At 43.7% G+C, this 22564-nt stretch overlaps 2 protein-coding genes across 3 annotated transcripts; both read left to right on the top strand.

The window, feature by feature from the left end:
• The first annotated feature begins 505 nt into the window (after positions 1–505).
• On the top strand, positions 506–3807 carry LOC105895984 (probable vesicular acetylcholine transporter-A). Its single transcript, XM_012822696.3, has one exon. The coding sequence runs from the start codon at positions 1601–1603 to the stop codon at positions 3146–3148; it is 1548 nt and encodes a 515-aa protein (XP_012678150.1). The 5' UTR covers positions 506–1600; the 3' UTR covers positions 3149–3807.
• Positions 3808–4358: 551 nt separating this feature from the next.
• On the top strand, positions 4359–20669 carry LOC105895983 (choline O-acetyltransferase-like). Of its 2 annotated transcripts, none has more exons than XM_012822695.3 (15): positions 4359–4803; positions 5219–5310; positions 6551–6742; positions 7802–7920; positions 11396–11449; positions 12294–12486; positions 13628–13805; positions 14662–14831; positions 15309–15409; positions 15952–16080; positions 16450–16572; positions 17330–17471; positions 18018–18080; positions 18797–18934; positions 19747–20669. In XM_012822695.3, the coding sequence occupies exons 2-15, from the start codon at positions 5272–5274 to the stop codon at positions 20053–20055; spliced, it is 1950 nt and encodes a 649-aa protein (XP_012678149.1). In that variant the 5' UTR covers positions 4359–4803; positions 5219–5271; the 3' UTR covers positions 20056–20669. The 2 variants fall into 2 exon arrangements, with proteins under 2 accessions (XP_012678149.1, XP_031417269.1); XM_031561409.2 differs by having other exon boundaries at positions 5179–5310.
• Positions 20670–22564: the final 1895 nt, after the last annotated feature.

Genomic DNA, 22564 nt, shown 5'->3' with positions numbered 1-22564 from the left:
CAAAGGCTCATCCCCTGCAAGTAGCCAATGTTATTTCCAAGCACAAACATGGAACCAAATAGATAGATAAATAAATAGATAACGTAACCTGTTGTGAAATTCCATTTTACTACCGGTAGGGGGAAGCTGCCCACTGTATATTCAGGCACTCGTAAACTGTAACTGCCTGTTTTATTTGAATGGTCGCCAGATGGTGATGTCACGCCATTTTTTGAAGAGTACCCGATACAGGATACGTCGATAAACCACTGGTTACAAACTTTCTGTTGTCATTATTAGCATGTACTGATTATTCAGCCGTGTGTCACAGCCTGTGTGACTAATCCTATCCCCATTCACAATTTACGAAGTCTTCTCTTTCATCAAATGACCAACGCGATTAGTTACTCGGGCGCTGTCCATAAGTGATGGTGCTGACAGTGTCTCTGTATTCGACAGTGCAGAAAACTGACCAAAACTCAATTTTAACCGCACGTCTTTTCCATTATCTTTTTTAATTCAGAGGTCCTATCTTAAGAGGACAGTCTTCTGTGGACAGTTACGCCTGTACACTTTAATAAACGTGCCACAACATAAACAAAGATGCACACAGCCTTTATCAGTATGAAACGAATTGTTTGCAGTTTGCTAGACACTGATGTGTCACGTATGGCAATGATGTGTCCAAAGCATTGCTGTGTTGTTGTTTTTTTTACGGAATTTGGAAGATGAAACTGATTGCTCTTAAATTGAATAGATGTCCTTCTACATTATGTTGTGAAAAAACGACACATATTACATATATATCACAATAGCATACTGCATCTGCTTACACAAGTATATTGTGTACATTTCTAAAAAAAAACATTCCCTCCCGCTGGTTGGTCCGTACTTAAGGCACGACCTTCAAAAATCACGTGTAATAATCGCGTAAATTATAAAAATAAACATTTTATGCCCCAGAAGGGGTTGTCCGACTCACGGACATTTGAAGATACGATGCCTCATCTTATTGGACAGAGGCTATGCCTGCCTGAAATTAGCATAAAGGACGCAACTGGCAACCGATCCACTGGGGAACAAGCTAGCCATGCGTCACAGCTCTCTGTGAATGGGGAAGAGGGGAAGAGAAAGAAAAAATGAAACATGTTATCGACAACATCCACTAACTAATTTGTGCCAATGGCAGCGAAACCAGTTGTGATCTCAAAGAGACGCTTGGACACGCCACAGGTGACGGAAGACCTCCTAATGCCTGCCCTCCGTGTTGCCAACTGAGAAGCATCCAAGAAAAACTTCCCAGGAATAAAGATAGGCTCGGGGCCCCGAATCGAAAAGAAACGTGCACGATTCCACGACGTCACCTCTCAAAACCATGAAGAGACCGTTGACGTTAAGGACCAAACGTGACGAGGACAGGGCGATCGGGAAGCCGCTGGTGAAGTAACTGGATGCAGCGGGGACACAGCAGGGCGAAAAAAGTTCTTGTCTTTCCCCACCCGAGTGACTGGAAGAGACAACAAAGAAAAGTCAGTGTTCAAACTATGCGCTTTCTTTACTACTGACACAACAAGGTAGGAACCATCAATTCCCGTGTCGCTGTAAATAAAAAGATAGCACCATGGAATCGGAAGGATCTACGGGGCTGGCGAAATCTGCCGCCGTAAAACTGTCTGAGATGGGAGAAAGAACTAAACAATTGGGCACCGCTATGCAAGACCCAAACCGACAGAGACGAATTGTTTTAGTGATTGTGTGTATGGCGCTTTTGTTAGACAATATGCTCTACATGGTTATAGTGCCAATAATTCCAGAATACCTGGCGGAACTGGAGAGTGAGCAGGAACATGCTTTTGCAGCTTCTCATTCAGTGAATGCATCATTCAAAAGCAACAAAGACAATTTAGACGTCCAAATTGGAATTTTGTTTGCATCAAAGGCTATCTTGCAGCTGCTTGTCAACCCCTTTACCGGAACTTTTATAGACCGGGTGGGATACGACATTCCACTTTTAATCGGACTCACGATCATGTTCCTCTCCACCTGCATATTCGCGATGGCCGAGAATTACGCGACCCTCTTCGCGGCACGCAGTCTACAAGGACTCGGATCGGCTTTTGCCGACACCTCTGGAATCGCAATGATTGCGGACAAGTACACCGAGGAATCGGAGAGAAGTCGCGCGCTGGGCATTGCCCTGGCGTTCATTTCGTTCGGGAGCCTGGTTGCACCCCCCTTCGGCGGCATCCTGTACGAGTTTGGCGGTAAACGAGTGCCATTCATAGTGCTCGCTTGCATCTGCCTGGTCGACGGCGTCCTACTTTTGACTGTGATTAAGCCTTTCTCGAACAGGAGTCGAGAGAACATGCCCATTGGCACCCCGATCTACCGACTGATGATGGACCCATACATAGTCGTGGTGGCGGGCGCCCTGACCGTGTGCAACATCCCCCTGGCCTTTTTGGAGCCGACCATCGCCAACTGGATGACTACCACCATGCAAGCCAGCGAGTGGCAGGTGGGAATGGCTTGGCTGCCAGCGTTTTTTCCTCATGTCCTCGGGGTGTACATCACTGTCAAATTAGCAGCCAAGTATCCCAACTTGCAGTGGTTTTACGGCGCTCTCGGCATGGTCATCATAGGAGCGAGCTCCTGTATTGTGCCAGCCTGCAAAAACTTTGGCCAGCTCATGCTCCCCTTGTGCGGTATCTGTTTCGGCATCGCCCTGGTGGACACCGCGCTCCTGCCAACACTCGCCTTCCTCGTCGATGTACGGCACGTCTCCGTGTATGGCAGCGTGTACGCCATCGCTGATATATCCTACTCCATCGCGTACGCGATGGGCCCCATAGTGGCCGGTCAGATTGTGCACAACTTGGGCTTTGTGCAGCTGAACTTGGGCATGGGACTGGTCAACGTGCTCTACGCGCCTGCTCTGCTCATGCTCCGCCACGTGTGTCAGATGAAGCCGTCCTACTCCGAGAGAAACGTCCTGCTGGAAGATGGGCCGCAGGGACTCTATGATACCATAAAGATGGAGGAGAGAAAGAGAAAAAAGAAGGGACTTAGCTCCGCCGGTAACTGCGTCCCTATTGATGAAAACGGAATGGACGCCTTTAGGGAACACAGGTCGTATTCCGAGGAATCATCAGGTCCAGAATATAGTTAGAAAAAAAGAGGTCGTAGTTAGTCACATTTTTTTTTTTAGAGATTTTGTTTATTTTATTATCTAGACTCTATTTTACTTAATTTATGTGCAATATATAATTACCAAATAATGATTGTCTCATGCGTTTCGAATATGTTCATCATGATGCTATCATTGCAACTTAAAAGACCAAGTCTACGATGAAACGCTTTTTCCTATAATGGGTATTGTGAAAGGTCTATATTCGACTGTGTGCACATGTACTGTATTGTAAAAAGGTAAATAGAAACATGTATGTAAAATAATATATTTAAACTTCAGAGACGAAACCATGAAAACCAAATATTGTACTTTATATTTCCAGGTGAACACAAATATTTGTTTACAACCACATTATCGACACTTCATTGCAAGTTTTCAATCATCGTAATGATTTGGAGTGACTCATTGTTTATAGTCGTCTAGTTTGAACTGTTAAATCACATGTCTGCCACAAATAGGCCTATTTGTTGTAAATATGTAGGTATCTGTAAATTCAACTCTGCCTATGTGGACTAGTGTAAAACTGAATGTGTGTGTTTTGTGATTCAGGTAGAACCATAGACTTATGTCAGAGGAGAGAATGAACTAAAATGTACTGAAATGTGTACTGGTTGAATAAACCTTCATTCCAATCGAAATGGTGATATTGCTTGTTTAATATGATCCATTCACTGAAAACAACTAACGTCTCAAAGGAAAGGCTTCGTGACTTTCATGAGCAGGCCTAATTGATTGATTTGGGATAAAACTAAGTTTTTTAATTTAGCCTTTTAATATTGGTTTTTAAATATTTTAATCAGGTGGACCTTCAAATAAATTGGAAACTGTCATTTAAAACGCGACGAGAAGGATTGCTCAGGTTCAAATGCATGTAAAAGGGGAAAGTAAAAAACACGACGAAAATATCATGGGACGCACAATGCAATGTGGGACAGGTCATGAGCCCATATTGAAAACAAAATAAGTTAATCATCATAAGTTTGTCAACAGAAAAATCACATTTACAATCACACAATTAAACACATTCGAAATGAGTAATCCAGCAGAGACAGAGCGAGGTGGGGGGGGGGGGGGGGGGGGGGGGGGGGGGGGGGGGGGGGGGGGGGGGGGGGGGGGGGGGGGGGGGGTCTCGAATAGCCTGGTTGTGATTTCTGTCTATACTTCCAAAACAGTGAAACCGTCATAAACTCAAGTCTGCGCTGAGAATAAACTTAGCATTCCTACACCCTAACCACTGCTCCCCAACCTTCCATCATAAAATCTGACACTTTAAGTGATTTAGTACCCTTGCAGCCAAAAAGCTCTGCCAATGTTGCTCGCCTCATTCATAATATTCTTTGCATAGGTGGGAAGGGAAGGAAGCTGTCACATAAATATGTTTCCGCGAATAGATTTCGATGGGAGGAGTTTCTGGCCCGCGGGCGTGGGTAGACGCAAGCACCTTCAACACGTTTCACTTGCTCACTAAAAGAAAACCGTCCAAGACACCGACGGCTGGATGACGCGGTGAATGGGAACGTCCGCCCCACTCACTCGCATCTGGGAGCATAGGAGAACCGGACCAGGCGTCGGCAAGGGGGGATGGCGAGGACTGTGTCAACGTGTTCGCCCCACTGACCGGAATTACTCTCCAGGTAAACCCATGTTTCTTTAAGTCTTTACGGAATTGAATTGAAATAGATATTTATTCTTGAGTTTATTCACTTCAAAAGTAACTTTGAAAAAAAGAATGTAGTGTTCTTTGAACTCTTTGAATATTTCGAAATGTTTTAAGGAGTCAGAGCAGGGAAGGTTCATAGAATTGTTTTGTTACTCTGCTATTTTTCCCGTTATAAATAATACCATAGAAATGGCAACCGAAATTTTTAGCGACTCATTCGTAGATGTTATGTGAACAGGTGTCTTTTGAATTAAATAAGTAAGGATTAAGTAAATTGGACACACTGTCCAACTGAAAAGCTATAATCCTGTATATGTTTTAACTAGAAAATGTATTTATTACAAAGCAGATAGTCACTGCAACTTAAAAACAATTGATTGTCCTGGAAGGAGTCAGGCCGTAGTGCTGAAGTAGTGACGGGGGTCTGCATCCAAAGACAAGAATGCCTATCCTGGAGAAGCAACCACCCCAAGGCCGCAAGGTAAGTTCACAGTCAGAAATATAATATTTTAGTTTGTTTGTTTTTCTTGTCTTGGGTATCAGTTAAAACGACATAGGGAATATGGACCCATAGCATTTAATATCAATGTAAAATACTGTGATTGATAGCCATCGGTGAGGCGCGACTTTTAGGGAAAGACAGACTTTCAGCACCGAGAGACGGGGTTGCCCATATCTATTGAGATGACGTGCCTCTCGCTACCACTAGGGGTGAGTGGTTTCAGCACGCTGGACAGCGCTCGGAGAATGCGTTAGAAATTGACTGCTGTCTCCTCCCGGTGGAATGCGAATGTTTTCCTTTGTGAAACATAGTAAAGGCTTTGTCTAAATTAAATCTAAATGACAAACAACATTACATATACACAGAGGCAGTGGTATTAGTCATGTAGGCGAATTTCAACGTATGACAAGGAAAGCATAAGAATAATAAAACTGTTCGTCATAAAATCCCTCACGGTAAAATATCTAAATATGGGGGTGTTTCCTGATAAACAGAATAATGGAAATAAGAAGAGACGAAAATCGTTATAAGACCTGGATGAATTTGGGTCCGTACGAATCTCCTGATAGTAGATTTGGGCAGCATGAGATGATTGACAGTGAGAGGAAACTCTCCAAGTCAGACCAGTGAATGACTAAATGGCATAAAAGGTATGCATTATGCAGGTCTTCTAGATACAGGTCTAGTAATGTTTGGCAGTCAAAGAGAACGATATGACTTCTCATCATTCAGTATTTTCCTGTTAAGTAAAGTTATTGATTGAATATAAACTTGAATTTTGATTAAGACCAGGATACGATGACAGTTCACACATGTTTTCACTTATTAATATTGCATGTGGCGCTGTGTTACGTCCTCCTGTTGCGGACTGTTTACAAGTCACGTTGGGGCTATTTTTGAAGCCTCGTCATTAGCATGTTACCCAAGGACATAAGAGTAACGGAAGAGGGGGACATTTCTTTCCCACAAGGGTTTCCAATCAGTGCATGTCTTTAAGCAATTCTCGATAAATAATTTATGGTGCTCTCTGCGAATACAAGCTCAAACGGAGAAGAAAAAAAACTTCAGAAAGATTTTAATTTTAAACAATTAAAAACCTCTTGGCTCATGCATAAACGCCTGGAGGCCATCGAATGGAAAATAAGTTAGTATATATAACAACAACGTTCAAACGAAATAATTATGTCTGGTAACGGAAGTACTGTTTCTAAACTCACAGGCCTTGCCAAAGGTTCCGGTCCCCCCCCTGCACCAGACACTGGATATGTACATGCGGTGTATGAGGCACCTGGTGCCGGATCAGAAGTTCCGGGACACACAAGACATCGTGGAGAAGTTCGGAAAGGCCGGAGGCATCGGCGAGATGCTCCAGAGAAAATTGCAGGAGCGGAGTGATAGAACAGAAAACTGGGTACATTTCTGCACACAACCACACATTACACATCGAGGCGGGAATTATATGTTTACTAGGCTACTGCTTTTGGTTGGAATACATATTCTTGTTAATAATTCAGCAATAGCGTATATATGTTTTATTTGAACTGATGAATGGATTTGGAAGAAAGAAAAACAAACCCGTAGAGAGGGTGACGCAGGAGAGGATGTGTTGAATGAGGGAGTGTAAACAGTGTATCCAGACCTATCAGACGAGCCATTCACCATCGAGGGATTCAATCCAACCGGCGCACGAATCTAATGGATTTCAGATCCCCGATATCCATCATACTCCCCGCTGCACAACTGCCTCTCCGCCTCCTGTCCCCTCTCCTCCGTAGCTGACAAACGCAGGGACGCCCTGTATTGATGATCAGTCACTCCACTGCGCACCACACTGTCCATCGTCAAAGTAACTGATCGGAGCCCCGAAGATGGACTGGGGTTAACAAAGGGCACACCGTATAAGTGCCTGGCGGTGACGCACGACGAGTCCTAGACTTAGACAAACGAGTTTCTCGGTGGGTTCTTGAGAAAGGGTCTACACAGAACCGGCACAACTCAAAGAAGAGCTTTTGAAGGCTGTTTTTAAGAAAGAAAAGCCTTCCTCTTAGTGGAAATGTACTGCTAATTTAATAGCAAAGGAGCTCTCGCATGGTGCTTCAGAGAAATGGCCATTAGAGTGTTATTGTACTAGAATGTAAAACGATTCCCATTTAGGGACAAACTAAAAGACTCAAGGATGTTACATGTCATCCAAAGCAATTCAATTCATTTTTATTTATATAGCGCCAACACAATAAAATTGTCTCAAGGTGCTTTACAGAGCCCAGGGCCTGAACCCCCTTAAAGCAAGCATCATGGCTCTATCTCTGAGTGCAATGGTGAATGCACAACAGTTATACAATTGATTATATAAACGTTTTGGTCTCTGTTTTTGTGAAACCGAATATAACCACATGTCATGTAATGTCTATACCATGATGTTTGATGACATATACCGTACACATATAAAAACTCTTTGTCTGTCTTTCAGGTGTACGACTATTGGCTCCGTGAAATGTATTTAAACAACAGATTAGCGCTGCCAGTAAACTCCAGTCCTGTCATGGTCCTCTCTAAGCAGCCCTTTAAAGACAGGAAGGACTCTCATAGGTACGTACACCAGACTGCTGCCAGTGTGCTTCTGTCAGCTGTGTAGTTCAGGTGATCTCCATCAAATGCAGCCAGTCCATCAGAGCTGACTTAAGAGCCTAAGAGCCTAATGTAAGTGGAGGTGTCACAGTTGTAATGGTGCAGTCTTACAAGACAGCATCCTTATTTGCAGGAAGCCAGGCGATTTTATGCACACTGTTCATGTCAAATATCCCAAAATAAAACACACTACTATTTTTGAAGACACAAGATGTTTTCCTCAGCCAGTTAGTATAGATTTTGACTTTGTTTGTGTATGTGCTGAAGGAACACTGTAATTAATGAGCGGACTGCACAGGACTGTGTGCAAGGCACACAGGACAGTACTGTCTTAGACCACAGCCTGTACTGTGCCAGATCGAAGCTAGTCTGGTGGGATCCGATGTGATCGCAACACTTCTGTTGATGATATACAATCTGAAGGCAACTCAGATAAATGTTGGTACTGAAAAGCCACCCAAATTAAGGTTGGGTTGTCTCTTTAAACCTGCCCATAACTGGGAAAGAACACAGTACAGTTGATTGCTGTGAGAATCTGTACCACGGCTTTAAGCTCCATCTTCACGAAATGGAGATTGTTGTGGAATGTTTAAAACGTTGCTTCATGCTATGTGTTCCCACCCATATTTGGACCAAATTCTCCCTTGCTTCTCTCCAGATGTATATCATCATATATATCATATCGTATATCATGATATATATCTAACGTCTTGAGACTGGATCGAGGCTGGATCCCAAGTCTCAGCCGTTACCTTGACCAGAGGTCAGAGGTCAGAGAGTACAAATACATGGCATTGTTGGGGAAGCTGATTCACGCCGAGGACAGTGCTCTGGAACCAGGCTTTAAATCTCGGGCGCTTATTAAAAGGCCTGGGGTCTGTTAGAGTACACAGGAGTGCAGCCGGGCGACTGTAAGTCACCATTAGCTTTTGTCAGCCCATGGCTCACTAAGTGAATGTTTCCAGGGCACGGAGGGAGGGAGAGAGGGTTGGAGGGAGGGAGAAAGGGAGGGAGAGAGGAGGGAAGGAGGGAAGGAGGGCGAGGGACAGAGAGAGGAGGGAAGGATGGCGGGGCCCTGACACAGGCTTTTATTTGATGGGGCGACAGCGCTAAGCATCCCTGAGAGACTGCAAGGAAAGCTGCAGCCACTGGCTCTCTCACTTCATTCCCTCTCTCTCTCTCTTTCTCTCTCTCTCTCTCTCTTTCTCTTTTTTCTCTCTCTCTGTTGCACGCTCCCTCTCTCACTCTCTTGCTCTCTCACCCTCTTGCTTTTCTCTCTATTTTTGCTCTCTCTCTGTCACTCTGTCTCTTTTTCTTTTCATCTCTCTGCTCTCTCTATCTTATTTTGTCTTTCTTTGTACCATTTGCTCTCTCTCTTATTTGGCTTTCTCTCTCACTACCCCCCTCTCACTGCCTCTCCATCGTTCTCTTTCTCCTCTCTCTCCCCCTCTCTTTTTCTCTATCTCTCTCTCTCTCAACCTCTCTTTCTCTCTCACTATCCCCCTCTCACTGCCTCTATCATTCTCTTTCTCCTCTCTCTCCCTGTCTGTCTTGTTTTGCATCACTTACTCTCTCCCCCTCTCTTTCTCTCTCTCTCTCCCCCTCTCTTTCTCTCTCTCTCTCCCGCTCTCTTTCTCTCTCCCCCTCTCTTTCTCTCTCTCTCCCCCTCTCTTTCTCTCTCTCTCTCTCCCCCTCTCTTTCTCTCTGCTCCCTCACTCTGTTATTGATCTACCTTTGAACACAACAGGCCTAAGACAAATGACACAAACCATAAGACCTGACGTGTGTCTGTGCTCTCTTTCTCCTCCCATCCACTCCCTCCATCTTTCTCGCAGTCATACACACACACACACATACACAGCCATGCACACACACACACACACACACACACACACACACACACACACACACACACACACACACAAACATACACAGACAGCAGAAAGAGAGAGAGTGAGAGGGAGAAAGACTAACCACACACACACACACGCACACAAACACACTGACACACACATACACACACACGCACACACACACACACACACACACACACACACACACACACACACACACACACACACAAACATACACAGACAGCAGAAAGAGAGAGAGTGAGAGGGAGAAAGACTAACCACACACACACACACGCACACAAACACACTGACACACACATACACACACACGCACACACACACACACACACACACACACACACACACACATACACACACACACACACACAACACACACACGCGCACACACATACAGACAGACAGTGGAAGAGATAGAGAGTGAGGGAAACACGCCCAGCTCCTGTGCAGCCCGGTAATCCAACAATAATTGAATTACAAGACCAAGATTGGACAACATAGGAGAATGGAGTATGTGTGTGTATTTGTGTGAGAGTGTGTGTGTTTTATGCCTTTACAAGAAGAATGAGATGCACATAAGATATATTTAAACAAATGAAAAGAGATGTCTTTCATCAGTCATTACTTTTCAATAAAATGTTTTAGATGAAATACACAATATTGCACACTGTTATAAAGATGCTCTATGAAATCAATAGTTTTTTTCTGTAAAATACACTTACATCCTGTGTTAACTCTCTCCAAACATTCTATACAGTTACTACACAGTTAATAAATCATCTATAAGCTAAAATACCTGTCAGCTATGTCTATGTCTCTCAATTCCTTGATTATACTTGCTTGCGGACGCGCACACGTACAGGCGCAGACACCACGGATGCGTAGTTATTGTGCTTAGTTATTGCGCTTTGTTATTGTGCGTAGTTATTGTGCGTAGTTATTGCGCGTAGTTATTGCGCGTAGTTGTTGCGCGTAGTTATTGTGCGTAGTTATTGCGCGTAGTTATTGTGCGTAGTTATTGCGCGTAGTCATTGTGCGTAGTTATTGTGCGTAGTTATTGCCCGTAGTTATTGTGCGTAGTTATTGCCTGTAGTTGTTATGCTACTTTCTACTCCGCTTTGAGTCTGCAGTTGCGCAGTTGGTGCCCTTTGTATTGTAGTGGCACAATAAATTGGAGGGTACAAGGAGGCACAGAGCCATGCATACACCCTCTGATGATGGCATTTACGTCACTGGGACCCTAGCACACCTTTGCGTACTCACGGATGCGGAAGGTATAACATTGGCCTAAGCCTTCTTGTGTTCCTCACGTCAAAAAGAGCATCATCACACTAGTGTGTGTATGGAAAACTGGGCTGTTTAACCCTCCTGTTATCTTCAAATTTACTAACATCTTTTATCCTTGGGGTCAATTTGACCCCAGCAATTTAAACCTCCAGAAAATGATTATAAATAAAATTGTTACCCACGTTTATGTGTCAGGTACTTAATGTTTGTTTGTTGACTACCTAAATAGCCCTTTAAATAAAGCGGGGCCTTTTTTCTCTCTGTTTTGTTCTGTACAGATACGCCGCTCGTCTCATTGCAGGAGTCCTGGAGTATAAGGCAATGCTAGACGCGTAAGTGCCCATCCTGCATGGTCCCCCAGTGTTTGCATGGCCTCTGAGTATTGTGATGAAAAGGTACAGTGATCCAGTGATGTTCACCCAGCTCAATGTTATCAAAAGCTTTTAGCTTTGCGTAACCCAGACAGTAACGTGTACAGTCATATAACATCTTCAGTCATACAGGTGATCCTTTACATAACAAAACATTGCTGTTAACTAAATACTATAGCAGTACACATGGCTACAATAATTATGATCTGGTCATGTACCAGTATGTTCTTGTAGCTAACGCATCAAAGCATGATGGTGTGTGTGGTCAAGGAGTAGTTCAGACTGAAATGAAGATCCTGTCAGTATCATCTCATTCCCACGCCATGGGTTGCTTTGGATCTGTGGTTATGCGTTTGCGTCGATGGCATAATCTTCATTTCTGTAAATGTTAATGGCCCAAGTAAATATAAATGTACACAGCAGCATGACTGCGAAAGGGAAAGTAATATTGAATTAAAATGTAATTGTATGTAGATGATGTATGTATGTCCATATGATCATGGCTCTGCTTATAAATGTAAACATAAATGTTAACATAAAAACATAAAACGTAAATATAATATAATATAATATAAACCTATATGTTAAATGTATGTAGATGATGTATGTATGTCCATATGATCATATTAGAACTATAAGCAGAGCCATGATCATATGTACTGTACATACATACGTAAACATAAATGTTAGCATAAAAACATAAAACGTAAAACGTAAAACGTAAATATAATATAATATAAACCTACATGTTAACCCACCCGCCTGGTTGACTGTTGTCCCTCTGTTGTGCGATGTGTTCTCCTAGAGGGTCTCTGCCCGTGGAACTGGCCCGTGGGCAGCTGAGCCCGGGAGTGCAGTGGGACCCGCTGTGCATGGAGCAGTACTCCAGGATCTTCAGCTGCTACCGCCGGCCCGGCCCCAAACAGGACACGCTGCTGGACCACAAGACCAGCGCCAGAGCCCAGTCAGAGTACATCATAGTGGCCTGCAAGAACCAGGTCAGGCACATCAACTGAGTATGGTTAGCACAAGTGTTTCACATCAAGGATATGCACCTTAAAGACTAATAAAATATCTACTTTTGATATGCACTATGCATGGTTAACTCAAGAGAACATCATAGTGGCCTGCAAGAACCAGGTCAGGAGTAGTCACTGAGTATGGTTAGTATGGCAAGTGCTTCACATCAAGGATGGTAGAAAATGTCTAAAGTTAGTATAGTCTGATTTTTAAACTTTCTTTATGTGGGCGTCGGATGGAGCTTGTCAGTAAAAGCTCACAGAGTAGGTTTTCCAGCCCTGCGTTGCATCAAATTCCGGTTAATCCTCAACATCTGACAGCATGCCAGAACCCCTGTCACGTCACCTATTAGGACCTGAAAAACAACACAGACAGACACACACACACACACAGACACACACACACACACATACACACACACACACATACACACACACACACACACACACTTATACACACACATACACACCCATACCTGGAAATGATTTCTGAGGGCAATCACCACACAGCCCAACACAGCGCAACGAGTCCTGCCTGTGTGGCAAAGATACAGGGCTGGGGAGGCTAATGAAATTACACCTGATTGGATCTCCCACTTTGTCTGAGAGTCCGCTGCGAGCAAAAATAGCCCCGCACGCTTTGCTCCTCTCTGTGTGCCTCAGACCCCCCAAGCCCCATCTCAAACCCACTCGACGAGGCTCTCTCTGCGTCGTCTTTGGCTGGCAATAGAAAGGGCAATAAGTGATCCACAGTAATCATCAGCTTTTAATCAGGAAGACAAAACGGAACCAAAGACAAAAAAAGGGCAGTTCTCCCAGAAATCAGTGCTTCCCAAAGCCTTCTAAAAGACTCTTAGAGATGGGGTGGAGAGGAAGCCAGAAATCACTGATTGCTGTTGAGATGTCATGTCACGACATCAAGTGGTTGGACGATGAAAATAGATTTTGGAGACCTACCATTGTACTGTTGTCAAACTTTATTATTATTTCTTGCTTATTATGATATCTTATCTTATGATTTCGCTAGTATGATTTGTTTTTAAATCAGTTTGGCTCAAACAGGTGCACTCTATAATTTCTCTCAGCTCTCACCTCGTCTTGCATCTTTTTCACCTTTCAGTTCTTCGTCTTGGACGTAGCGATGAAGTCCCGTAAACTCAGCGAGACGGAGCTGCTGACCCAGCTGACGCGCATCTCCAAGATGGCGGAGAACGCGGAGGAGAGGCTCCCCGCCATGGGCCTCCTCACCTCGGACGGACGCACCGAATGGGCTCAGGCCAGAGACATACTCATGAAAGGTGTGGTCCCTGAGACATACTCATGAAAGGTGTGGTCCCTGGATAGGCAGGGGGAACTATGGGGCCGATACAGCCGTGATCTAGTGCGGACTTGGGGCATAGTCAGCTAACGGTTCTTTAATAGGAACAGCTTCAATAGCTAATAATTCTTTAACAGTTCTCAGGGACAGAAAAAGCTGAAGGTTCATTAGTGAACCATTTCCCCTCAGAAAGGGTCATATACCAAAAGCTCCTCAGGAAAGAACATGGGTTCTTTTCCGGACCAGACTCAGGGACATGGACCTGAGACGTATTCATGAAAGGGCTGATTCCTGGACAGACAGGGGACTGTGGGGCTGATACTGTCCTCATCTGGCGCAGAGTTAGCTACTCCGACAGCAGTTAGTGGTATATGTATAAGACAGGCATCTTTCTCTTAGATATCACTGTGGTTGCTTAGTGACACTTTGGGGAAACGCATTTCTAGTCCTGAGTCATCTACTCTCCGGGAGGTTAGAAATACACTGTGTCTATGTATGTGTGCATACATGTCTATTACACTCTCTAGTAAAGTGTAAAGTTCATATTTATTTATGACAGCAGACTTAAGTAGACCTTAGTACAGGGAAGATTTTTATCAGTAAATTTTTATCAGTACATGTAATCCTTAAGAATCTGCCTAATAGTGTTTTAATGTTCAGGGATAAAAAAGCTAAAGTTTTTGTAGCAAATCATTGCCTCTCAGAAAGTATAGCAAAAGCTCCTCCTGGGTTCTTAATTGATTTATCAAGGATTTTGCCCAAAAATGTTGAAGGAACCTCGTGGGTTCCGTTTCACGTGAGGATGTACTAACGCGGTCTCCCTCCACTTTCATCAGACGCCACCAACAGAGAAACGCTGGACGCGATCGAGCGGTGCGTGTGCGTGGTGTGTCTGGACGAGCCGTGCGGCGTGGAGGCGACGGACTCTAACCGAGCCAAGCTCATACTGCATGGCGGGGGTCATGACAAGAACGGGGCCAACCGCTGGTACGACAAGCCAATGCAGGTTAGACACCACAACAAGAGACGAGAGAAAGAGACAGAGAGATGAGAGAGAGAAAGAGAGAGAGAGAGAGAGAGAGAGAGAGATAGAGAGAGAGGGGCAGGGAGGAGAAGATAATTGGACTGTACTTGAAGGTGTTAGAGTGAAACCTCCTGAGAACCAACCAATAGACTTGTGTCCGCTGTAGTTGACATTTGTTTTTCATGCTTGCCCTCTTACTCATTTGAGCTATTCTGTTCATTTTCCTTGGTTCCCATATTTACTTCACTGATTAGCACAAAGTATTTCTTATAGTAGTATGATTCACCAATAAAGAAAGAGAGTGAGAGAAACCAAGAGAACTAAGAAGAGAGAGAGAGAGGTATTGGTGTTACAGTATGAACTTATAATTAATAATTAATTAATAATAGATACAAATTAGTTCAATATATATCCTACAGTGCGGATAATGTTGTTTAACCCATTTTGTCCTGCTTGTAGTTTATAGTGGGAGCAGACGGTGTGTGTGGGGTGGTGTGTGAACACTCTCCATTCGAGGGGATCGTTCTGGTGCAGTGCACAGAGTACCTCGTGAAATACATGTGAGAGAGACGACATGCATTTACACACACACACACACACACACACACACACACACACACACACACACACACACACACACACACACGCACACACACACCAATACGATACACACATGTACATATAACTGTAATTACACACACACACACACCTGTACAGCATGCACATGTATAGTATCAATTCACACCCACCCACGCACGCACACACACACACACACACACACACACACACACACACACACACACACACACACACACACACACACACACACACACACACACACACACACACTCATGAACACCCATTCACTCTTATTGGGCAGTTTCACTCTTGGGACCAAAGGAAAGCACCATGTTTTCTCAGTGAGGTCTTAAACAGAATGACTCCATAATCACGCAGTATTTTCACCCACCCGCGCACACACACACACACACACACACGACTCCATAATCCAGCAGTATTTTCACCCACCCCCGCAAACACACACACACACACACACACACACAAACAACCGACTCCATAATCACGCAGTATTTTCCTACAGAACGGAGAGCTCCAGTGAGCCAGGGGCGCCAGCCAGTGTCTCGGACCTGCCCCTCCCCCGCCGGCTCCAGTGGAAGTGCTCTCCGCAGATCCAGGGGCTGCTGGCCTCCTCAGCAGACAGCCTGCAGAGGTGAGGCGTCACAGGGTCACAGGGTGCAGCATAGACAGCATACGGTCTTTCCAGAAGAGAAGCAACCAGAAGGAACTACAGCATGGAACAGATTTCACCAGTTCTGGGATGACCTGAGCAATATTCTGTTCCATGCTAGAAAGCTAAAGCTTTGGCTTTAAAGCCCTTTCTGGGTCTGGTTAAGCCATGAATCTTTCAACATTTCTACTGCTCTATTCAATTCGATTCAATTCAATTTCATTTATATAGTGCCAAAACAATGGGATTGTCTCAAGGCGCTTTACAGAGCCCCTGTTCTACAATTCAAAAACGTACCGTACGGTATTGAATAGGCTTTCATCTCTAGACCTTTCCCCCATTCTTTGGCAGGCTGGTGAGAAACCTGGACATGGATGTGCACACGTTTAATTCTTATGGGAAGGAGTTTATCAAGAAGCAACGGATGAGTCCAGATGCCTTCATCCAAGTGGCCCTGCAGCTCGCCTTTTATAAGTGAGCACACAGTACTACACACACTCCTCTTTATTATTAGGCACACTTTACACTACACTTAATTCATACACTGCATAAAACAACACAACTTAACTCATATTTTACCATACTGCATACTAACCTTCCTCACCATGTGTCACATACTTTGTATGCATACTACAATCTGCATACTGAACCTATTGTCCCTCACCAAGTGACACATTACACCATAGTTCATATGCATACTAAAATCTGCATACTTAACCGATTCTCCCTCACCAAGTATAACATTTCCCACACAGCGTATACTTCATACGCTAGATACTAACTTCACTTCTTCACTCACCTCGACTCCTCCTTACCCATTTTACCATACTTCGTACACAGCAGGCTAAATCAACTCTTCCTCATATTACTCATATTTTACCAAACTACTCATACTTACTAACCCCTCTCTTCCTCCGCCCTTGCAGGTGTAATGCGCAGGAGGTGCTCCCTCACCAAGTGTCACATTTTACACCCTACTTCATATGCATACTAAAATCTGCATACCAAGTGTAACATTTCCCACATAGCGTATACTTCATATGCATACTAAAATCTGCCTACATTCTCCCTTACCATGTGTAAAATTTCCCACATAGCGTATACTTCATATGCTAGATACTGACCCCTCTCTTCCTCCGCCCTTGCAGGTGTAATGCGCGGGAGGTGCTCCCTCACCAAGTATATACTTCATATGCTAGATACTAAACCCTCTCTTCCTCCGCCCTTGCAGGTGTAATGCGCGGGAGGTGCCCACCTATGAGAGTGCCTCCATCCGTCGCTTCCAGCAGGGCAGAGTGGACAACATCCGCTCAGCCACACCCGAGGCCCTGGCCTTCGTCAGGTCCATGACGGACGAGCTGGGCCTACACACCGTGAGTCATTTCTCTCACTTAGGCTCAATTACACAGGGGCTGCTCCCTGTGTGTGTGTGTGTGTGTGTGTGTGTGTGTGTGTGTTTTATCTCAAAAAGACATGGGGGAAACAACAAGCACGTCTCCTCCTGACCAAAGAGCATACGGCTTTCACATATATTCATTTTTTTGGTTATAAAAAAATAAATAGATAGATATATAGGTAGATAAAAAATCGATAGATAGATGTCGTGTCATTGTTGCTATAAGTGTCTGTATTGATATTTCCACCAGTTACAGTCAAGACTATGTCAATTCAATTCAATTCAATTCAATTTGATTTAAAACAATAAAATTGTCTCCAGGCGCTTTACAGAGCCCAGGGCCTGAACCTTGTTAGAGCAAGCACAATGGCGACAGGGGCAAGGGAAAACTCCCTGTTAATCAGGAAGAAACCTTATGATGATATGTCATACATACGCTGCCTTATGAAATATATGTGTGCTCCAACCACGTTTGAGGTGGAGCCCAGGTTTGTCACCCCTGACAGCTCTCTGTCTCCTGCAGGACTCCGTGAGGATGAGTCGCCTGCGAGACGCCATCAAGGCTCAAACGGACTTCACTGTTCTGGTGTGTACCACTGCCTCTCACCTCTGCACTGCTTATTTGCTTCAAATGGCAGACAGTGAGGTGAACCTCAGCATTTGAGTGCTGAATCTGAGACCATTTACATTTATATTTAGTCATTTATCAGACGCTTTTGTCACAAGGGACGTACAAGGGAGAGAACAATCAAGCTACGAGCAATAGAGATGTAGTGTAACAATAAATACTATTTTACATAAGAATTAGAAAAATAAAGTGCAGGAATGTAACTGCTGTAAGTGCAAGTTAAGTACTAGTAGAAGTGCAATTTAGGAAGGGAGGTGCTCTCTGAAGAGTTGGGTCTTCAAGAGCTTCAAGAGACCAGAGGGGGAGACAAGGACCCCACCCAGGCAGGCATGCAAAAGAAAATAAACATGGCTGCTGTCTGAGAGGAATAAGTGTCCGGTGACCTAATTTTGCTGGGCCCTTTTTTAAAACTTGTTTTATCTCCTTTTCCCCTATGTTTGTTATGGCTTTGTCGTAGTGCAAAAGTGAATATGGTTATGACATTATGACGTATGACATAACGTAATTATTTAGTTTTCACGATAAATGCCTTATATAGAGCTTTTTTGAAAATGCAGTCTGATCTTGTCACTGATATAGCTTTAGCTCATGACTCATACACTTTCAAAAAAGATATTTGTGTTGAAATGACTTGTATGTAATTGTATGTAATTGACTGTGAGTAATGTTTGAAGGCAATTACAGGGAATGGCATAGACAATCATTTGCTCGGACTCCGAGAGATCGCTCAGGAACTCGGCATGGACAGGCCGGAGATCTTCAAGGATGAAACCTTCCTGTTGAGCAACCAGTTCATCCTCTCCACCAGTCAGGTACAACATCGTCAAGAGAGAAACATTTTGCTTCACTAGCCTCCAAGACTTGTAGAAGTGGCTGATTGACCATGTCTTTGTTGAACTCGTTGATTAGTGTTCTTAAGAATTGCCCCTTTCTAGGTAACATTAAGTGCTCTGAGTCTTTGTTTGTTTAACTGTAATCACCTCTCCTCTCTCACCTACTGTAGTATAAGCAGGTGCAATTGGGTAGATTAAGGTCGGAACATCGGAAAACTCATTTTGAATTCCCTTTCTCCTTGTCCTCCATCCTCCTTCTTCACACCGCTCTATCCACTTCTCTTCCCCTTTCCCCTCCTCTCATGCTTCTCTTCTTCTCATTCACTTCTCCATCTTATCATCATCCTCCTTTCTTTGCTTCCCCTTTACTTTTCTCGTTCTTCCACCTTTCTCATCCCTTCCTTACTCCGATCATCCCTCCTTCCTCTTCAAATCCACCCCTCCATCTTCTCATCCTCCCCCTCTCCTCTTGTCCCTCTTCCTTGCTCTCACCCCTTCCTTCCTCCTCTCATCACTCATTCATCTTTTCATCCTCTTCCTCTCATCTACTCCTCCTTCTTCCTCCTCTTCTCATCTACTGCTCCTTCTTCTAATCTCTCGTCCTCCTCTTATCATCTACTCCTCCTTCTTCTAATCCCTCTTCCTCCTCTTCTCATCTACTGCCCCTTCTTATAATCCCTCTTCCTCCTCTTCTGATCTACTGCTCCTTTTTATAATCCCTCTCCCTCCTCTTCTCATCTGCTCCTTCTTCTAATCCTTCCCTACTTCTTCCTCCTCCTCTCATCCCCCAGGTGCCCGCCACCCTGGACATGTTCTGTTGCTATGGCCCGGTGGTTGCCAACGGCTACGGAGCCTGCTACAACCCCCAGGCCGACAACATCCTCTTCTGCGTGTCCAGCTTCCGCGAGAGCACCGAGACCAGCTCGGCCGTCTTCACCCGGGCCCTGGACCACAGCCTGCTGGTGATGGCCGACCTGTGCAGCAAGAACGCCACCACTAGCGCCGCCAACGTCGCAACCGGGCCTGCCACTGCCTCGCCGGCTAGATCCGCCAAGCTCAGCAAGGCAGCCCCCAGGGGGACACCCACTAAAGGAAAGTAAGCCATAGCTACAGAGGCCTTAAAGTGAAACCGAGGGGGAGATATGTGGTGATGGTGGTTGTACCCCTACAAAACATGATATATGTGTGTACGTATTATTGAAACGTCTCCGAAATATTTATGATGATGTACTACTGTATGCCATGGAAAAGTATTTTATGGCATATACAGTATATACATCAAAACAGCAATGTTTTGCATATTTACAGTTACTCAACTGTACAGATAATAGTCAATATATATGCTTAGACAGTATATGTCCATAAGTATAATATTGTATAATGAATGGATTGTGGCCGCTGTTATGGAGCACAGTTGGGCAACACCATCTCACAAGATGTCTCCCTCTGTCTCACTTCCTGTTACACAGATGCTTATTTGAGAAAAGCACTGCATAAAGAAACTAAAAAGAATTGAATTTACTGCAAAATCATTACATTATAGAGAAAAATATACTATATATACAGTATAGTATAGTAAGTATAGTAAATATATGTAGCACTGTATGTACATAGAGTATGTAACTGTAATCGTCTTTAATCATGAGAGTTGTGTTTTTTTTAATTGGCATTGCTGCAAATGATTAGTTTGGCCCATCAAAACAACACCATGCTAGTCTCCTGATTTGGCTTCCTTCCTGCCAGTCTCTCTTACATATCCAGAGCACGAAAAAAAAGAAAACTCACATTTCATTTTAGGGTAAACAGGCGGAAGCTAATTTTGTTCACTGTGACCCGTGCTCCAGGTGTCCAGGTAGGAGGCTATTACATTTACAGAGTGACATCACACCTGTCACCTTAGTCACGCCCACTCACAGCGATTCAGGTGCAGGGTGATCTTCAGGTGGGCGTCTTTCTCTCTCTCTCTCTCTCTCTCTCTCTCGCTCTGTCTCTGTCTCCTCGTCTCTCTCTCTCTCTGTCTCTCTGTCTCTCTCTTTCTCTCTCTCTCCCCCTCTCCCTCTCTGTCTCTCTCTCTCTCTCTCTGTCTCCCACCCGTTCTCTTATTGGTCAGCTCATTTTCAGGTTCTCAGACCCTTGGCTCCCAGCGAGACAGACGCTCTGAAACGTGGCGATAGAGACATTAGAGGCCCTTCCTTTGGCAGACGTGCAATATCCACCCAGAGAGTGTGCAGAGAAGTCACAAACGTCTGTGGAGGGTTGTCTGAAGAAAGGGAACAGGAGAAGAGGGGGAAAATAAAAAACGACTTTAAATCAGACAGTTCACAATATATACGGGAAAAATCAACAGGACGATCAGGTCCCTGATGAGCAGTAGAGCATTATCCACTATATAAAATACATTTTTAGCTGCCAAAGATGAAAGTTGCTGAGAAGGGGGCGTGTGCACTTTATTGTACAGAAATAATGAGCCTTCCTGCTTTGTGTGGTGCTGTGCAATATTGATTAGTAACAAAAAAAAGGGAAATAAAATGACTTTAAATAATGGAGTATAGTCCTGTGTTTTCACAATCATGGTTGGGTGTCCGTGTCGTGGTTTTAAGCATCAGACATCATCTCTGCTGAATGTAAAATATGTACTAAGACAATATGTGAGTAGTGTTATATATGTATGATAGCAATAGTGATTATAAAGATATACAGAAACTATTTATGTACTTTGTGTAAGTGTGTGGAGGGTATTTCTTGCAGTAAATGAGTCATTGTTGTCTCGAATGGGGCATCAAGTGAATTAGCGTTCTATAGCAATGGTGCAATAATAATGATGCCACAGGTATTGAAATTTAATGAAAAAATAAATAAATATGAAGAAAAAGAGAGAAAAGTAAATATATGGGTTTGTTGTGAAATGTAAATGCTTTATGTTTCTGAGGAAGATGTAAAACCTCTAAAGAAGTGATGATTACTTTTACATAGACTCTATTGTATTTGTTTGTTTGTTTGTTTGGTTGATGTACTCTATCCCTTTAAGAAGAAGATAATCATAGTAAAGCCAGTATCACACACATACACACAAACACACACACACACACACACGCACACGCACACGCACACGCACACGCACACGCACACGCACACGCACACACACACACATCACATCATACAGATACACAGACACTGGGAAGTATATACTGTATGAACATGTTTATGTCTCCCTCATTAATGACAGTGACAGTGTGTGTTCTGTCTTAAATGTCAGGTCAGGTCAATGTGTTTTAAGCATTTCGGTGAAATGTTCGTCTATGTTCAGTTAACACTTTTATGCAAACCAGGTGTGTGCGAATGTAATATTTATTAATGTTATGTTCTAAAGCTATGACTGTCAGTATAAAAGATGGACTTCCGACGTCCTTTGGCACTTTATAATCCCCTATTGGTTAAACTTTACTATGTCCTTACAAATGTGAATTTATTCTTGCGGTATTGTTTGGATAGACCTAATGTAAGATAATGAATTGTGAAGCAATTATTTATTTTTGTATAGTAGAATTTGAGTTTTATTTATTTTGATCTAAAAATGACCATTGCCATCACATATATATATATATATAT

The sequence above is a fragment of the Clupea harengus genome, chromosome 23 (genome assembly GCF_900700415.2).
Source record: "Clupea harengus chromosome 23, Ch_v2.0.2, whole genome shotgun sequence".
NCBI lineage: Eukaryota > Metazoa > Chordata > Actinopteri > Clupeiformes > Clupeidae > Clupea > Clupea harengus.
Note: the sequence above shows the minus strand (reverse complement) of the source record. Positions and strands in the feature narration are given on the sequence as shown.

Bases quoted from the DNA above. Each gene is read 5' to 3' on its own strand.
- LOC105895984 (XM_012822696.3), top strand. From the start codon at position 1,601: ATGGAATCGGAAGGATCTACGGGGCTGGCGAAATCTGCCGCCGTAAAA.
- LOC105895983 (XM_012822695.3), top strand. From the start codon at position 5,272: ATGCCTATCCTGGAGAAGCAACCACCCCAAGGCCGCAAG. The intron at 5,311-6,550 runs GTAAGTTCACAG...CTAAACTCACAG, and splicing joins AACCACCCCAAGGCCGCAAG to GCCTTGCCAAAGGTTCCGGT. The intron at 17,472-18,017 runs GTGAGTCATTTC...TGTCTCCTGCAG, and splicing joins ACGAGCTGGGCCTACACACC to GACTCCGTGAGGATGAGTCG.